The sequence below is a fragment of the Coregonus lavaretus genome (genome assembly GCF_964263955.1).
Source record: "Coregonus lavaretus genome assembly, contig: HAP1_SCAFFOLD_3395, whole genome shotgun sequence".
Classification (NCBI taxonomy): Eukaryota; Metazoa; Chordata; class Actinopteri; order Salmoniformes; family Salmonidae; genus Coregonus; species Coregonus lavaretus.
Genome location: NW_028163801.1, coordinates 48205 through 62500, shown reverse-complemented (window position 1 = coordinate 62500; position 14296 = coordinate 48205). Strand labels below are relative to the sequence as shown.

Below are 14296 nucleotides of genomic sequence, written 5' to 3'. Positions count from 1 at the left end.
CTGTATTGGATTTGCCCCAAACAAAACACTTGTATTCAGGATAAAAACTTAATTGCTTTGCCACATTTTTTTACAGTTTTACTTTAGAGCCTTTGCGCAAACAGGATGCATGTTTTGGAATATCTTTATTCTGTACAGGCTTCCTTCTTTTCACTCTGTCATTTAGGTTAGTATTGTGGAGTAACTACAATGTTGTTGATCCATCCTCAGTTTTCTCCTATCACAGCCATTAAACTCTGTAACTGTTTTAAAGTGACTGGGTGTATTGATACACCATCCAAAGTGTAATTAATAACGTCACCATGCTCAAAGGGATATTCAATGTCTGCTATTTTTTTGTTTTACCCATCTACTAATAGGTGCCCTTCTTTGTGAGGAATTGGAAAACCTCCCTGGTATTTGTGGTTAAATCTATGTTTGAAATTCCCTGCTCGACTGAGGGACCTTACAGATAATTGTATGTGTGGGGTACAGAGATGAGGCAGTCATTCAAAAATCATGTTAAACACTATTGTTGCACACAGAGTGAGTCCATGCAACTTATTATATGACTTGTTAAGCAAATGTTTACTCCTGAACTTATTTAGGCTTGCCATAACAAAGGGGTTGAATACTTACTGACTCAAGACATTTCAACTTTTCATTTCTAATGAATTTGTACAAATTTCAAAAAAACATAATTCCACTTTGACATTACAGGGTTTTGTGTGTAGGCCAGTGACAAAAACAATCTCAATTTAACCCATTTAAAATTCAGCCTGAGCAAAATGTGGAAAAAGTCTAGGGGTGTGAATACTTTCTGAAGGCACTGTGTATTAGCAGAATCCAGTCCTCTCTTGACAAATAACCAATAGAGGTAAACTAAAGAAAATTCTATAAGACTTAAAACAATTCTATACATTCGATAAGAAAGTACCTTATAGCAGGCTACAGCCAGACGGGACAGACCATCAACATAAGGCCCAAACACTTTGTGTTCCCTCACTCTCAGGGCCTGATTACTTCTGAGGGCAGAGACAGGGGAGAGAGGTTTCATCAGGAAATCATTTTAAATACTTTTGGATTCCCCACCTTGATCGTTTGGAATAAATGTTCAGTTTTTCAACATATGTGAGAGGTCATCTCTATGCGCTGATATGAGTCTACGTGTACAGCACGTCCACATACTGGGGCGGCAGGTAGCTTAGTGGTTAAGAGCGCTGTGCCAGTAACCGAAAGGTCGCAGGTTCTAATCCCAGAGCCAACTAGGTGAAAAATCTGCCGATGTGCCCTTGAGCAAGGGCGTCTGCTAAATGACTAAAATGTACTAAATGTATGACTGGTTTCTTGTATTCATGTTAATCTGTCATTTATTGTTAATAAAACATTTGTTCCCCAAAAAATTGAGTTCCTGTTCTCCTCACCCTTTAGGGTCCAGTAGATCCCGGACCTTCTCGTTGTATATCTCCATAAAGGAGACCTCTACAGTGAAGCTCTCTCCCTCCCTCTGTTCCTGTAGGGTCCGGTCAAACAGAGAGCTGCACAGCCGGGGGATCAGACCAGGCTGCTCTGATGAACCCATCATGGTGTACGACTTCCCTGAGCCTGGGGGGAGGGGGGGCACACAGCCAATCAAATCAGAGGATCAGGAGGGCTCAGCCAATCAAATCACTGGATCAGTAAGGCTCAGCCAATTCAATCACTGGATCACTAAGACTCAGCCAATCAAATCTAGAGAGGTGAGGCATTGCCAATTAAGTCACATGCCAAAAAAAGGTTTTGTTTTTGTTTGAGGTAACACTAATAAATAATTGGATTACAAGTGTGTTTAAACTGAGTCACTGTGTTTGTTATTGAATGCCCGGGTCACTACTCTGATACCAACCTGTCTGTCTGCCCGGGTCACTACTCTGATACCAACCTGTCTGTCTGCCCGGGTCACTACTCTGATACCAACCTGTCTGTCTGTCTGGGTCACCACTCTGATACCAACCTGTCTGTCTGCCCGGGTCACCACTCTGATACCAACCTGTCTGTCTGCCCGGGTCACTACTCTGATACCAACCTGTCTGTCTGCCCGGGTCACCACTCTGATACCAACCTGTCTGTCTGCCCGGGTCACTACTCTGATACCAACCTGTCTGTCTGCCCGGGTCACTACTCTGATACCAACCTGTCTGTCTGCCCGGGTCACTACTCTGATACCAACCTGTCTGTCTGCCCGGGTCACTACTCTGATACCAACCTGTCTGTCTGCCCGGGTCACTACTCTGATACCAACCTGTCTGTCTGCCCGGGTCACCACTCTGATACCAACCTGTCTGTCTGCCCGGGTCACTACTCTGATACCAACCTGTCTGTCTGCCCGGGTCACTACTCTGATACCAACCTGTCTGTCTGCCCGGGTCACTACTCTGATACCAACCTGTCTGTCTGCCCGGGTCACTACTCTGATACCAACCTGTCTGCCCGGGTCACTACTCTGATACCAACCTGTCTGTCCATAGGCGAAGATACAGGCGTTATAGCCCAAGAAGGCATTGTCCAGAAGACTCTTTCCAAGGCACTGGAACACGACGTCTTGACCTGACACAAACACACACACACACAGACAGAGACACACAGAGACACACACACACACAGACAGAGAAACACGGAGACACACACACACAGACAGACAGAGACACACGGAGACACACACACACAGACAGACAGAGACACACGGAGACACACACACACAGACAGACAGAGACACACGGAGACACACACACACAGACAGAGACAGAGACACATGGAGACACACACACACAGACAGAGACACATGGAGACACACACACACACACAGACAGACACACACGGAGACACACACATTACATTACAATTGAATTGCATTAGAATATGTGGATCTTTCTCAAAGGCAGATATTTATCTTCCCTGAAGCCAAGACATGGTTTTCTGTTTCTTTCTTCAGGTGTATCAGTACAGTTAAACCTGGGAGTGCTTTTCCCTCCCTGCAGCGCTCTGGGACCAGGAAACACAGTGCCTCCAGTCCCTCCCTGCAGTGCTCTGGGACCAGGAAACACAGTGCCTCCAGTCCCTCCCTGCAGCGCTCTGGGACCAGGAAACATGATGCCTCCAGTCCATCCATGCAGCGCTCTGGGACCAGGAAACACAGTGCCTCCAGTCCCTCCCTGCAGCGCTCTGGGACCAGGAAACACAGTGCCTCCAGTCCCTCCCTGCAGCGCTCTGGGACCAGGAAACACAGTGCCTCCAGTCCCTCCCTGCAGCGCTCTGGGACCAGGAAACACAGTGCCTCCAGTCCCTCCCTGCAGCGCTCTGGGACCAGGAAACATGATGCCTCCAGTCCCTCCCTGCAGCGCTCTGGGACCAGGAAACACAGTGCCTCCAGTCCCTCCCTGCAGCGCTCTGGGACCAGGAAACACAGTGCCTCCAGTCCCTCCCTGCAGCGCTCTGGGACCAGGAAACATGATGCCTCCAGTCCATCCATGCAGCGCTCTGGGACCAGGAAACACAGTGCCTCCAGTCCCTCCCTGCAGCGCTCTGGGACCAGGAAACACAGTGCCTCCAGTCCCTCCCTGCAGCGCTCTGGGACCAGGAAACACAGTGCCTCCAGTCCCTCCATGCAGTGCTCTGGGACCAGGAAACACAGTGCCTCCAGTCCCTCCCTGCAGCGCTCTGGGACCAGGAAACACAGTGCCTCCAGTCCCTCCCTGCAGCGCTCTGGGACCAGGAAACACAGTGCCTCCAGTACAAAGCCTGTTCTAATGAATAACAACTCAACAGCAAGAGGAGGATTACAACTGTGTACACACAATACCCATTGCCCAGGGGAAAGAGAGAATCTTAAGGAGAATTCATACAGTGATCGATTAGACTGTGTAGATACTGTATGTGAGTTAGATATGTTATTGTATGTGGAAGAGGATGGATGTCCCTTTGTCCTGTTTTATCGTATTGCTGAATAAAGAAACGATGTACTCAACATTCTGAGATATACTAACCTGCAAACTTGTCTGTGTTTGCCTCGTCCATGGACCAGAAGCAGTGGTCATAAGCAAAGACCTGAGGGGAAAAAGACAGCCAGTTCAGGAACACATAAAACCTTAGATTCACAGTAGTGATTAAAATGTGATTTTGTAACCTCAAAATACTGTCCTAGTAAAGGGCTCACCTACCTTAGGTTGATTCCTAGTACAGGACAACAGAGGAGAAACGGAAAGACTTAGTTAAAACAGCTTTACTCCAAACAAAAGTGGGCTAACATACGTAAAAATTTATGCACACATGACTGTAAGTCGCTTTGGATAAAAGCGTCTGCTAAATGGCATATTATTATTATTATTATTATTATTATTATTATTATTATTATCAGTCTGCAGTAGCATCAAGGTCCAGGTAAAACATGAAGCTATTAATAATGTATTCACTAACACAGTCCACGAAGTCAGAAGGTGATATGAAAAGGGTGTGGGAGATAGAGAGGGAGGGGTGGGGGGGGGTGGGGGGGGGGAGATAGAGAGGGAGGGGTGGGGGGGGGAGATAGAGAGGGAGGGGTGGGTGGGGGGAAGTGGGAAACAGAGAGGGGGGGGGAGATAGAGAGGGAGGGGGGAGGGGGGGGGGAGATAGAGAGGGAGGGGTGGGGGGGGGAGATAGAGAGGGAGGGGTGGGTGGGGGGAAGTGGGAAACAGAGAGGGGGGGGGGGGATAGAGAGGGAGGGGGGAGGGGGGGGAGGTGAGATAGAGAGGGAGGGGGGAGGGGGGGGGGGAGATAGAGAGGGAGGGGGGAGGGGGGGAGGTGAGATAGAGAGGGAGGGGGGAGGGGGGGGGGGGGGAGATAGAGAGGGAGAGGGGAGAGGTGAGATAGAGAGGGAGGGGGGAGGGGGGGGGGAGATAGAGAGGGAGGGGTGGGTGGGGGGGGAGATAGAGAGGGAGGGGTGGGTGGGGGGGAGATAGAGAGGGAGGGGTGGGGGGGGGGAGATAGAGAGGGAGGGGTGGGTGGGGGGGGGAGATAGAGAGGGAGGGGTCGGGGTGGGGGGAAGTGGGAAATAGGGGGGGGGGGGTGAGATAGAGGGAGGGGTCGGGGTGGGGGGAAGTGGGAAATAGGGGGGGGGGGGTGAGATAGAGGGAGGGGTGGGTGTGGGGGAGGTGGGAGATAGAAAGGTCTGAAAGGAGCAGAGGGGGTTTATAGGGGGGGTCTGAAAGGAGCAGAGGGGGTTTATAGGGGGGGTCTGAAAGGAGCAGAGGGGGTTTATAGGGGGGGTCTGAAAGGAGCAGAGGGGGTTTATAGGGGGGGTCTGAAAGGAGCAGAGGGGGTTTATAGGGGGGGTCTGAAAGGAGCAGAGGGGGTTTATAGGGGGGGTCTGAAAGGAGCAGAGGGGGTTTATAGGGGGGGTCTGAAAGGAGCATATGGGGGTTTATAGGGGGGGTCTGAAAGGAGCAGAGGGGTTTATAGGGGGGGTCTGAAAGGAGCATATGGGGGTTTATAGGGGGGGTCTGAAAGGAGCAGAGGGGTTTATAGGGGGGGTCTGAAAGGAGCAGAGGGGGTTTATAGGGGGGGTCTGAAAGGAGCATATGGGGGTTTATAGGGGGGGTCTGAAAGGAGCATATGGGGGTTTATAGGGGGGGTCTGAAAGGAGCAGAGGGGTTTATGGGGGGGGGGTCTGAAAGGAGCATATGGGGGTTTATAGGGGGGTCTGAAAGGAGCATATGGGGGTTTATGGGGGGGGTCTGAAAGGAGCAGAGGGGGTTTATAGGGGGGGTCTGAAAGGAGCATATAGGGGTTTATAGGGGGGGTCTCAGTCACCAGATCTCAACCCAATTCAACACTTTGGAGCGGTGCTAAAACAGCCTTTCCCCACCACCAGTGTTTCGCCTACACTACCGTTCAAACGTTTGGGGCCACCAGTGTTTCGCCTACACTACCGTTCAAACGTTTGGGGTCACTTATAAATGTCCTTGTTTTCGAAAGAAAAGCAAAAAAAATGTGTCCATTAAAATAACATCAAATTGATCAGAAATACAGTGTAGACATTGTTAATGTTGTAAAATGGCTATTGTAGCTGGAAACGGCTGATTATTAATGGAATATCCACAGAGACGTACAGAGGTCCATTATCAGCAACCATCTTAATGGCACGTTGTGTTTGCTAATCCAAGTTTATCATTTAAAAAGGCTAATTGATCATTAGAAAACCCTTTTGCAATTATGTTAGCACAGCTGAAAACTGTTGTGCTGATTAAAGAAGCAATAAAACTGGCCTTCTTGAGACTAGATGAGTATCTGGAGCATCAGCAATTATGAGTTCTATTACAGGCTCAAAATGGCCAGAAACAAAGAACTTTCTTCTGAAACTCGTCAGTCTATTCTTGTTCTGAGAAATGAAGGATATTCCATGCGAGAAATTGCCAAGAAACTGTAGATCTCGTGCAACGCTGTGTACTACTCCCTTCACCTTCACAGAACAGCGCAAACTGGCTCTAACCAGAATAGAAAGAGGAGTGGGAGGCCCCGGTGCACAACTGAGCAAGAGGACAAATACATTAGAGTGTCTAGTTTGAGAAACCATCACACTACACCCACCATGCTTGACCGTTGTATGAGGTTCTTACTGTGGAATGAAGTGTTTGGTTTTCGCCAGACATAATGGGATCCATGTCGTACAAAAAGTTGACTCAAATTTGCCAAAAAGCATCTGGATGATCATCAAGACTCTTAGAACATTCTACCAAGAGTCAACTTTTTGGACAACATGGGACCCATTACGCCTGGCGAAAACCAAACATTTATGATTAGTTGCAACTAAACCACAGAGTAGCTTGGCTGACTCTGAACAAGATCCTCCTACAGGGTTAGGTCCTCCGGATGGCTGGGATCCTCCACTAGCTGTTTACCAGCCTTGTGATCTCCTAAACTAAACTGAACAAAAATATAAAACGCAACATGTAAAGTGTTGGTCCCATGTTTCAGGAGCTGAAATAAAATATACCAGAAATTGTCCATATTTAATTTATCTTAAATGTTGTGCACAAATTTGTTTACATCCCTGTTTGGGAGCATTTCTCCTTTGCCAAGACGATCCATCCACCTGACCAGGTGCGGCATATCAAGAAGCTGATTAAACAGCATGATCATTACACAGGTGCACCTTGTGCTGGGGGACAATTAAAGGCCACTTTAAAATGTGCAGTTTTGTCACACAACACAATGTCACTGATGTCTCAAGTTTTGAGAGAGCGTGCAATTGGTATGCTGATTGCAGGAATGTCCACCAGAGCTGTTACCAGATAATGTAATGTTGGCAGACAGCGTGTATGGCGTTGTGTGGGCGAGCAGTTCGCTGATGTCAACGTATGGCCAGGCATAAGCTACGGACAACAAACATAATTGCATTTTATCAATGGCAATATGAATGGACAGAGATACCGTGACGAGATCCTGAGGCCCATTGTCGTGTCATTCATCCGCTGCCATCACCTCATGTTTCAGCATGTACCCATGTTGTGAGGATCTGCACACAATTCCTGGAAGCTGAAAATGTCCCAGGTCTTCCATGGCCTGCATACTCACCAGACATGTCACCCATTGAGCATGTTTGGGATGCTCTGGATCAATGTGTACGACAGAAGTGTTTGTTCCAGTTCCCGCCAAATTCCAGCAACTTCGCACAGCCTTTGAAAAGGAGTGGGACAACATTCCACAGGCCACAATCAACAGCCTGATCAACTCTATGCGAAGGAGATGTGTCGCGCTGCATGAGGCAAATGGTGGTCACACCAGATAGTGACTGGTTTTCTGATCTACTCCCCTCCATTTTTTTAAAGGTATCTGTGACCAACAGATGCATATCTGTATTCCCAGTCATGTGAAATCCATAGATTAGGGCCTAATGAAATTATTTCAATTGACTGACTTCCTTATATGAACTGTAACTCAGTAAAATCTTTGAAATTGCTGCATGTTGCGTTTATATTTTTCTTTAGGGTAATATAAAAACAAAATCATATTATAAGAACTATATAGAATACTTCAAAGACACTTGTTTATTAAAGGCCCAGAGCTCGCTGCAGCAGCCTGATGCTCTGCTAAGATGGTCCCTTAATAACCCAAATGGAATCTGGGAAGTGATTCAGTCTGAAGCCTGCAGAAGCCTGTAAAACCTGTTCATATATAGCCCAGGGGATAGACAGAAAGACAGCACTGCAGCGTGTCAGGGCAGAAATCACAATCAAAGACATAATGTCCTACTGTTTATTGAGGACCATAGAAAGGGGCCCATATTATGGATCGGAAATACAGCGTACAGTCTAACAAACCCCCAACTAACCAGGACAGGTATTTGTTTGTCGTTGAGGTGAATACCTGCTGAAACAGGTCACCTCCTCACCTGGGCAGGTAGCCAACCCCCCCAATAGCATCCACCTCCACCTGCACACTGACAACACAGAATTTAAAACAGAACAGACACACCCTTTGTGTAAAGAGACACAGGCCAGGCCAGAGCAAGGAGGAGGGTTAAGGGAGGGTAGTGGTGAGGAGGGGTGATAGCAGGGTTGGAGCTAAGCAGTGAGTTGACAGACCGGTTTGACTCTCTGTGACGAGGTCTACATACAGCCCTACAGCTGTGTAACGGAGCTGATGACTGGAATAGAAGACATATACTATAGGTAGTTTAGGCTGACGGGGCCCAGAGAGGAGACAATGGTCAGTAGGGAAGTTTCCGGGTTTTTTTTTTTTTTTTCTTCCCTACTCTGCAAACAACACCATGTCCTTTGAGCATTGAACCAATAAGGTCTATGCATGTGTGATCCTCAGTTTGACAACGTCTGGGAGGATTTTACTTGGTGGATAACTGACACACACAGTGCATCCAAAGGGATACAGTATGTAGCATGAGCAATGACTATGACACAAATAACACAAATAACAGCACGACACAAAAGTAACTTTTTTCCAATACCCTCCCTGCACTTCAACCATCTGAACAAAAAAAAACTAAATGTACGCTATTCTGTTGCTTTTCTAAAAAAGCAAGTCAATAACAAGGTCTGACTGGGATCTGATTCCTCGTCCGTTTCGAAAATGTGTCAAACCGTGAAGAAACGTCAAGCGTATGAAAAAAGGGGGACAATCAGATTCCTGAGCTAGTAGTCCATGATAAGTCATGACCTGAAACTGATCCCCACCCAGTTTCTACATTATAATTAAAAAGGGAGTATTTGTTGAACACTGAGGAGTAGGCAGACAACATGGGATGGAAGACCCATTGCCACGGTGATACATGTTCCGTTGTAAAAATGATGGTCTGAATGAATGTGTATGGTCTGCATTCCTACCGGGGGTCTCCCTTGCTGAGGTTCTGACTCGCAGGGTTCAACACGGTCTGGTTCCGCTCCATCTCCACCACACAGTTGGTCTTCAGGTCCTTTTCTGGTGGGACAAGGAGGAAAAAACAACACGTACATATTATCATACAACAGGAACAACCGATTAAGATCAACAATAGACTCAAGACAGGTCTTATTTCTGTGTCTGGCTATGACGGGTCCAGGAATAGCTGATGATTGAAGGGAGACAAATGCGCAAACCTCCCGGATAGTGTAGCAACATAGCAAGACATAAATGTAGTAAAGTTTACATAATAGAGGGGGTTTTGATTCTGATCGTGAAGTCCCAGCTTTTATTTAAAGCGTGCTTACATAAGAACCTCAATCCTAACACATCCTTGAACATTCCATCCAAGCTTATGTCAACAACTACACTGAACACAAATATAAAAACGCAACATGCAGCAATTTCAAAGATTTTACTGAGTTACAGTTCATATAAGGAAATCAGTCAATTGAAATAAAATGCATTAGGCCCTAATATATGGAGTTCACATGACTGGGAATACAGATATGCATCTGTTGATCACAGATACCTTTAAAAAAAAAAAAAGGTAGGGGCGTGGATCAGAAAACCAGTCACTATCTGGTGTGGCCATTTGCCTCATGCAGTGCGACACATCACCTTCGCATAGAGTTGATCAGACTTGATTGTGGCCTGTGGAATGTTGTTCCACTCCTCTTCAATGGCTGTGCGAAGTTGCTGGATATTGGCGGGAACTGGAACACACTGTCGTCCACGTCGATCCAGAGCATCCCAAACATGCTCAATTGGTGACATGTCTGGTGAGTATGCAGGCCATGGAAGAACTGGGACATTTTTAGCTTCCAGGAATTGTGTACAGATCTTTGCGACATGGGGCCGTGAATTATTATGCTGAAACATGAAGTGATGGTGGTGGATGAATGGCACGACAATGGACCTCAGGATCTCGTCACAGTATCTCTGTGCATTCAAATTGCCATCGATAAAACGCAATTGTGTTCATTGTCCGTAGCTTATGCTTGCCCATACCATAACCCCACCGAGGGGCACACTGTTCACAACGTTGACATCAGCAAACCGCTCGCCCACACAACAGCATACATGCTGTCTGCCATCTGCCCGGTACAGTTGAAACCATGATTCATCCGTGAAGAGCACACTTCTCCGGCGTGCCAGTGGCCATCAAATGTTAGCATTTGCCCACTGAAATCTGTTACGACGTCGAACTGCAGTCAGGTCAAGACACAGGTGAGGACGACAAGCACGTAGATGAGCTTCCCTGAGAAGGTTTCTGACAGTTTGTGCATAAATTGTTTGGTTGTGCAAACCCACAGTTTCATCAGCTATCCAGGTGGCAGGAAGAAGCCGGATTTGGAGGTCCTGGGCTGGCGTGGTTACACGTGGTCTGCGGTTGTGAGGCCAGTTGGACATACTGCCAAATTCTCTAAAATGACTTTGGAGGCGGCTTATAGTAGAGAAATGAACATTACATTATCTGGCAACAGCTCTGGTGGACATTTCTGCAGTCAGCATGCCAATTGCACTCTCCCTCAAAACTTGAGACATCTGTGGCATTGTGTTGTGTGACAAAACTGCAAATTTTAGAGTGGCCTTTTATTGTCCCCAGCACAAGATGCACCTGTGTAATGATCATGCTGTTTAATCAGCTTCTTGATATGCCACACCTGTCAGGTGGCTGGATTATCTTGGTTTAAGGGTAGGCCTTGTCAAAAAGGGGAGAAGAAGGTCTGAGAGGAAAGTGGGGACAAGGTGGTGAAGGGCTTTGTATGTCAGAATAAGGATCTTGTAATCAATCTGTTGGGAGACAGGGAGCCATTGGGAGTTTACGGAGGATGTGCTGCCAGGACTGTGGTTGAGGAGGAGTGTGGGTGAGGAGTCGGGCTGCAGAGTTATGAACCATTTGAAGCTTATGAGGGAGCTTGAGTTGATGTCGGAGACGGGAGTAGGTGAACGCATGTATGAGGGTTTCAGCAGCCGGACGGGAGAGGGAGGACATGACTTTGACGATGTTGTGGAGGTGGAAGAATGAGGACTTGACTGTCTGTCTTATGTGGTGGTCAAAGGAGAGGGTGAAGTTGCCAGTTTTGGTGAGGGTGGATTTGGTGCCTGTGAGGAGGAGTTCCGTTTTATCACTGTTGAGCTAGAGAAAATTTTGTTGCATTAATGTTTTTATTGCAGAGGGGCAGGATTCAATGTGGGTCCGGAGGGATTTTGTGCCGAGGTTGATCTGGGTGTCATCGGCATAGCAGTGGAAGTCAAGGTTGAAGTGACGGAGGATCTGACCGAGAGGGAGGACGTAGAGACCCAGCACAGAGCCCTGGGGGACACCCTGTAGACCTGCAGCTGAGTCTGAGGCGTGGCCATTGAGGGAGATGTAGTGGGTCCGGTTTGTGAGGTATGATTTTAGGCAGGAGAGTGCGGTGCCCTCAAACACCCAGACCCTCAAGCCTGGTGAGGAGGATCTGATGGCTCACTGTGTCAAAAGCTGCACTCAGGTTGAGGAGAATCAGGATGTTCAGGGAACCAGCATCAGCAAAGGTGATGAGGTCATTGGCAACTTTGAGGTGTGCAGTTTCATTACTGTGGCGGTGGCGGAAACCAGACTGGAGGAGCCTACAGTTCCCTTGACGAGCAATTTTGAAGTCCCCGTCTTGTGGCTGTCGAATTTGTATAGCGCCTCACAATCATCACCCATAACATAGCCTGTACTGCTATCATCCTCTTTTACCACTTCACCAAATCTTTCCCAAACATTAGACTACTGTTCTGGCCCCCCCTTCTATAACATTAGACTACTGTTCTGACCCTCCCTTCTATAACATTAGACTACTGTTCTGACCCTCCCTTCTATAACATTAGACTACTGTTCTGACCCTCCCTTCTATAACATTAGACTACTGTTCTGACCCTCCCTTCTATAACATTAGACTACTGTTCTGATCCTCCCTTCTATAACATTAGACTACTGTTCTGGCCCTCCCTTCTATAACATTAGACTACTGTTCTGACCCTCCCTTCTATAACATTAGACTACTGTTCTGACCCTCCCTTCTATAACATTAGACTACTGTTCTGATCCTCCCTTCTATAACATTAGACTACTGTTCTGACCCTCCCTTCTATAACATCAGGCTACTGTTCTGACCCTCCCTTATATAACATTAGACTACTGTTCTGACCCTCCCTTCTATAACATTAGACTACTGTTCTGATCCTCCCTTCTATAACATTAGACTACTGTTCTGACCCTCCCTTCTATAACATTAGGCTACTGTTCTGACCCTCTCTTCTATAACATTAGACTACTGTTCTGACCCTCCCTTATATAACATTAGACTACTGTTCTGACCCTCCCTTATATAACATTAGACTACTGTTCTGATCCTCCCTTCTATAACATTAGACTACTGTTCTGATCCTCCCTTATATTTATTTTCAACACTCCAGATTTTCTGTTATTGAATTAAACTCCGACATTGTCCTTTTTGCCTCAGTGGATCAACTTTAACTTTTTCTGCCCAAGTTCCCAAAAGCATTTGGCAGTTGGTGTGTATCTGACAGACCTTTAGGCTTAGGATAGCACTAACGCCAGAAAAAAATAAGGAAAGAAAAAACACAACGTAGCCTATAGATATGAATTGCACAATAATTATTTATGGATTTTTAATGCATTGTTTTTCCCTTTATTCAACACGCCCTTCATTCACACAATATGCATTGACCCTAACCTGCCCGCTACGTGGATATAACTGCTGGGACTGTGGGTTGAGACAACCCGCGCATCATTCATTCACTCACACACACACAAACACCAAAATAAGAAACTGCAAGGAAGGAAAGACCGACTCATGAAATGACTGTCAAGGTTTGTGTTATGAATGTACCTCTTCTGTTCATTGGTCGGACGCGAACTGCGACCTTCACATTGGAGTTACTCAAGCTGTCATCCATGGTGCCTGGCTGCGGGTTTTTCCGTGGCTGGACTGAATGGTGAATCAGATTCATTAATAATGCATAACGTTACTGTACATGCATGGATCGTGCTACCTCATTCTTGGCATACAGTATAGTACTTATACATTCATCTTGCCAAATGTACAAACTCCGAATGATTTATCTCTAATCAAAGTGTTATTAATCAAACGAAGAGATAAGAAGTCTGCTGTAGCCAGCACAATGTCAAAACTCTCTTGGTTGCATCGAAGCTAACAGACACAACTATACTTTGTGTGTCCTGTTCAGCTCAAGGACAAAAGCAAACTCTCGCAAAGTCAAAAAAACAGGAAAAGCGCCAATGACTTTAGCTGACAGAGAAAACTGTCAACTCACCGTGCGACGAATTGTTATTTTTCCCCTTCCTCGAGTGTCCAAATTCAGGCAGCGTTCTCTTCAAGAAGTGCACCTTCCTTCGCTAGCTTGCTTTGCGTGCTAGCGGGATAAAAACAAACAAACAATATTTGGTGATATTGGTGGACAAAATTAGCCAGCAACAACTAAACGGTTTAGGTAGCAAGTTGTCTTGAGTTATAGCTATTATAAAACATTCTCCAAAAAAACAATTTACCAAAATGTCCAAACGTACGGGGAACAACAACAACAGCTCATTCCGAGAACGAATAGTTTTCCACCTGTTGCATTTCCTGATGCCGCCCGTAGAGATCCCTGAAGTCCTAAACCTGTCCTGAAACCTTAACCGGATTTAGTTGCAATACACAGATTTGCGCCAGGGAATGTTCTTTAGGAATAAACTGTTGAAGAGTATACTGATTTATTGTAGATCTGTATTTTTTTAAATGTGTATCAGAAAATATACATATACTGTCTTTTTTATAGTAAAAATGTATGGAAAATATTAGAATTATTGACGTATGATGCATTTTTCAAATGGCCATTTCAATTGAGACAA

General features: G+C 46.4%; 1 protein-coding gene across 1 annotated transcript in view; it reads right to left on the bottom strand.

Moving 5' to 3' along the window:
* LOC311117770 (kinesin-like protein KIF13B) overlaps nucleotides 1–14004 on the bottom strand; it is a gene marked incomplete at its 3' end in the record, with an annotated part of 15256 nt that extends 1252 nt beyond the window's left edge. Inside the window, exons 1-9 of the mRNA XM_084192683.1 lie at nucleotides 13973–14004; nucleotides 13720–13818; nucleotides 13275–13373; nucleotides 9333–9426; nucleotides 4176–4188; nucleotides 4002–4062; nucleotides 2473–2565; nucleotides 1404–1584; nucleotides 917–1004 (exon numbers count right to left, since the gene is read on the bottom strand). Of these exons, the coding sequence (XP_084048809.1) occupies nucleotides 917–1004; nucleotides 1404–1584; nucleotides 2473–2565; nucleotides 4002–4062; nucleotides 4176–4188; nucleotides 9333–9426; nucleotides 13275–13341 (597 nt within the window). The remainder of the gene's footprint in view (nucleotides 1–916; nucleotides 1005–1403; nucleotides 1585–2472; nucleotides 2566–4001; nucleotides 4063–4175; nucleotides 4189–9332; nucleotides 9427–13274; nucleotides 13374–13719; nucleotides 13819–13972) is intronic.
* Nucleotides 14005–14296: the final 292 nt, after the last annotated feature.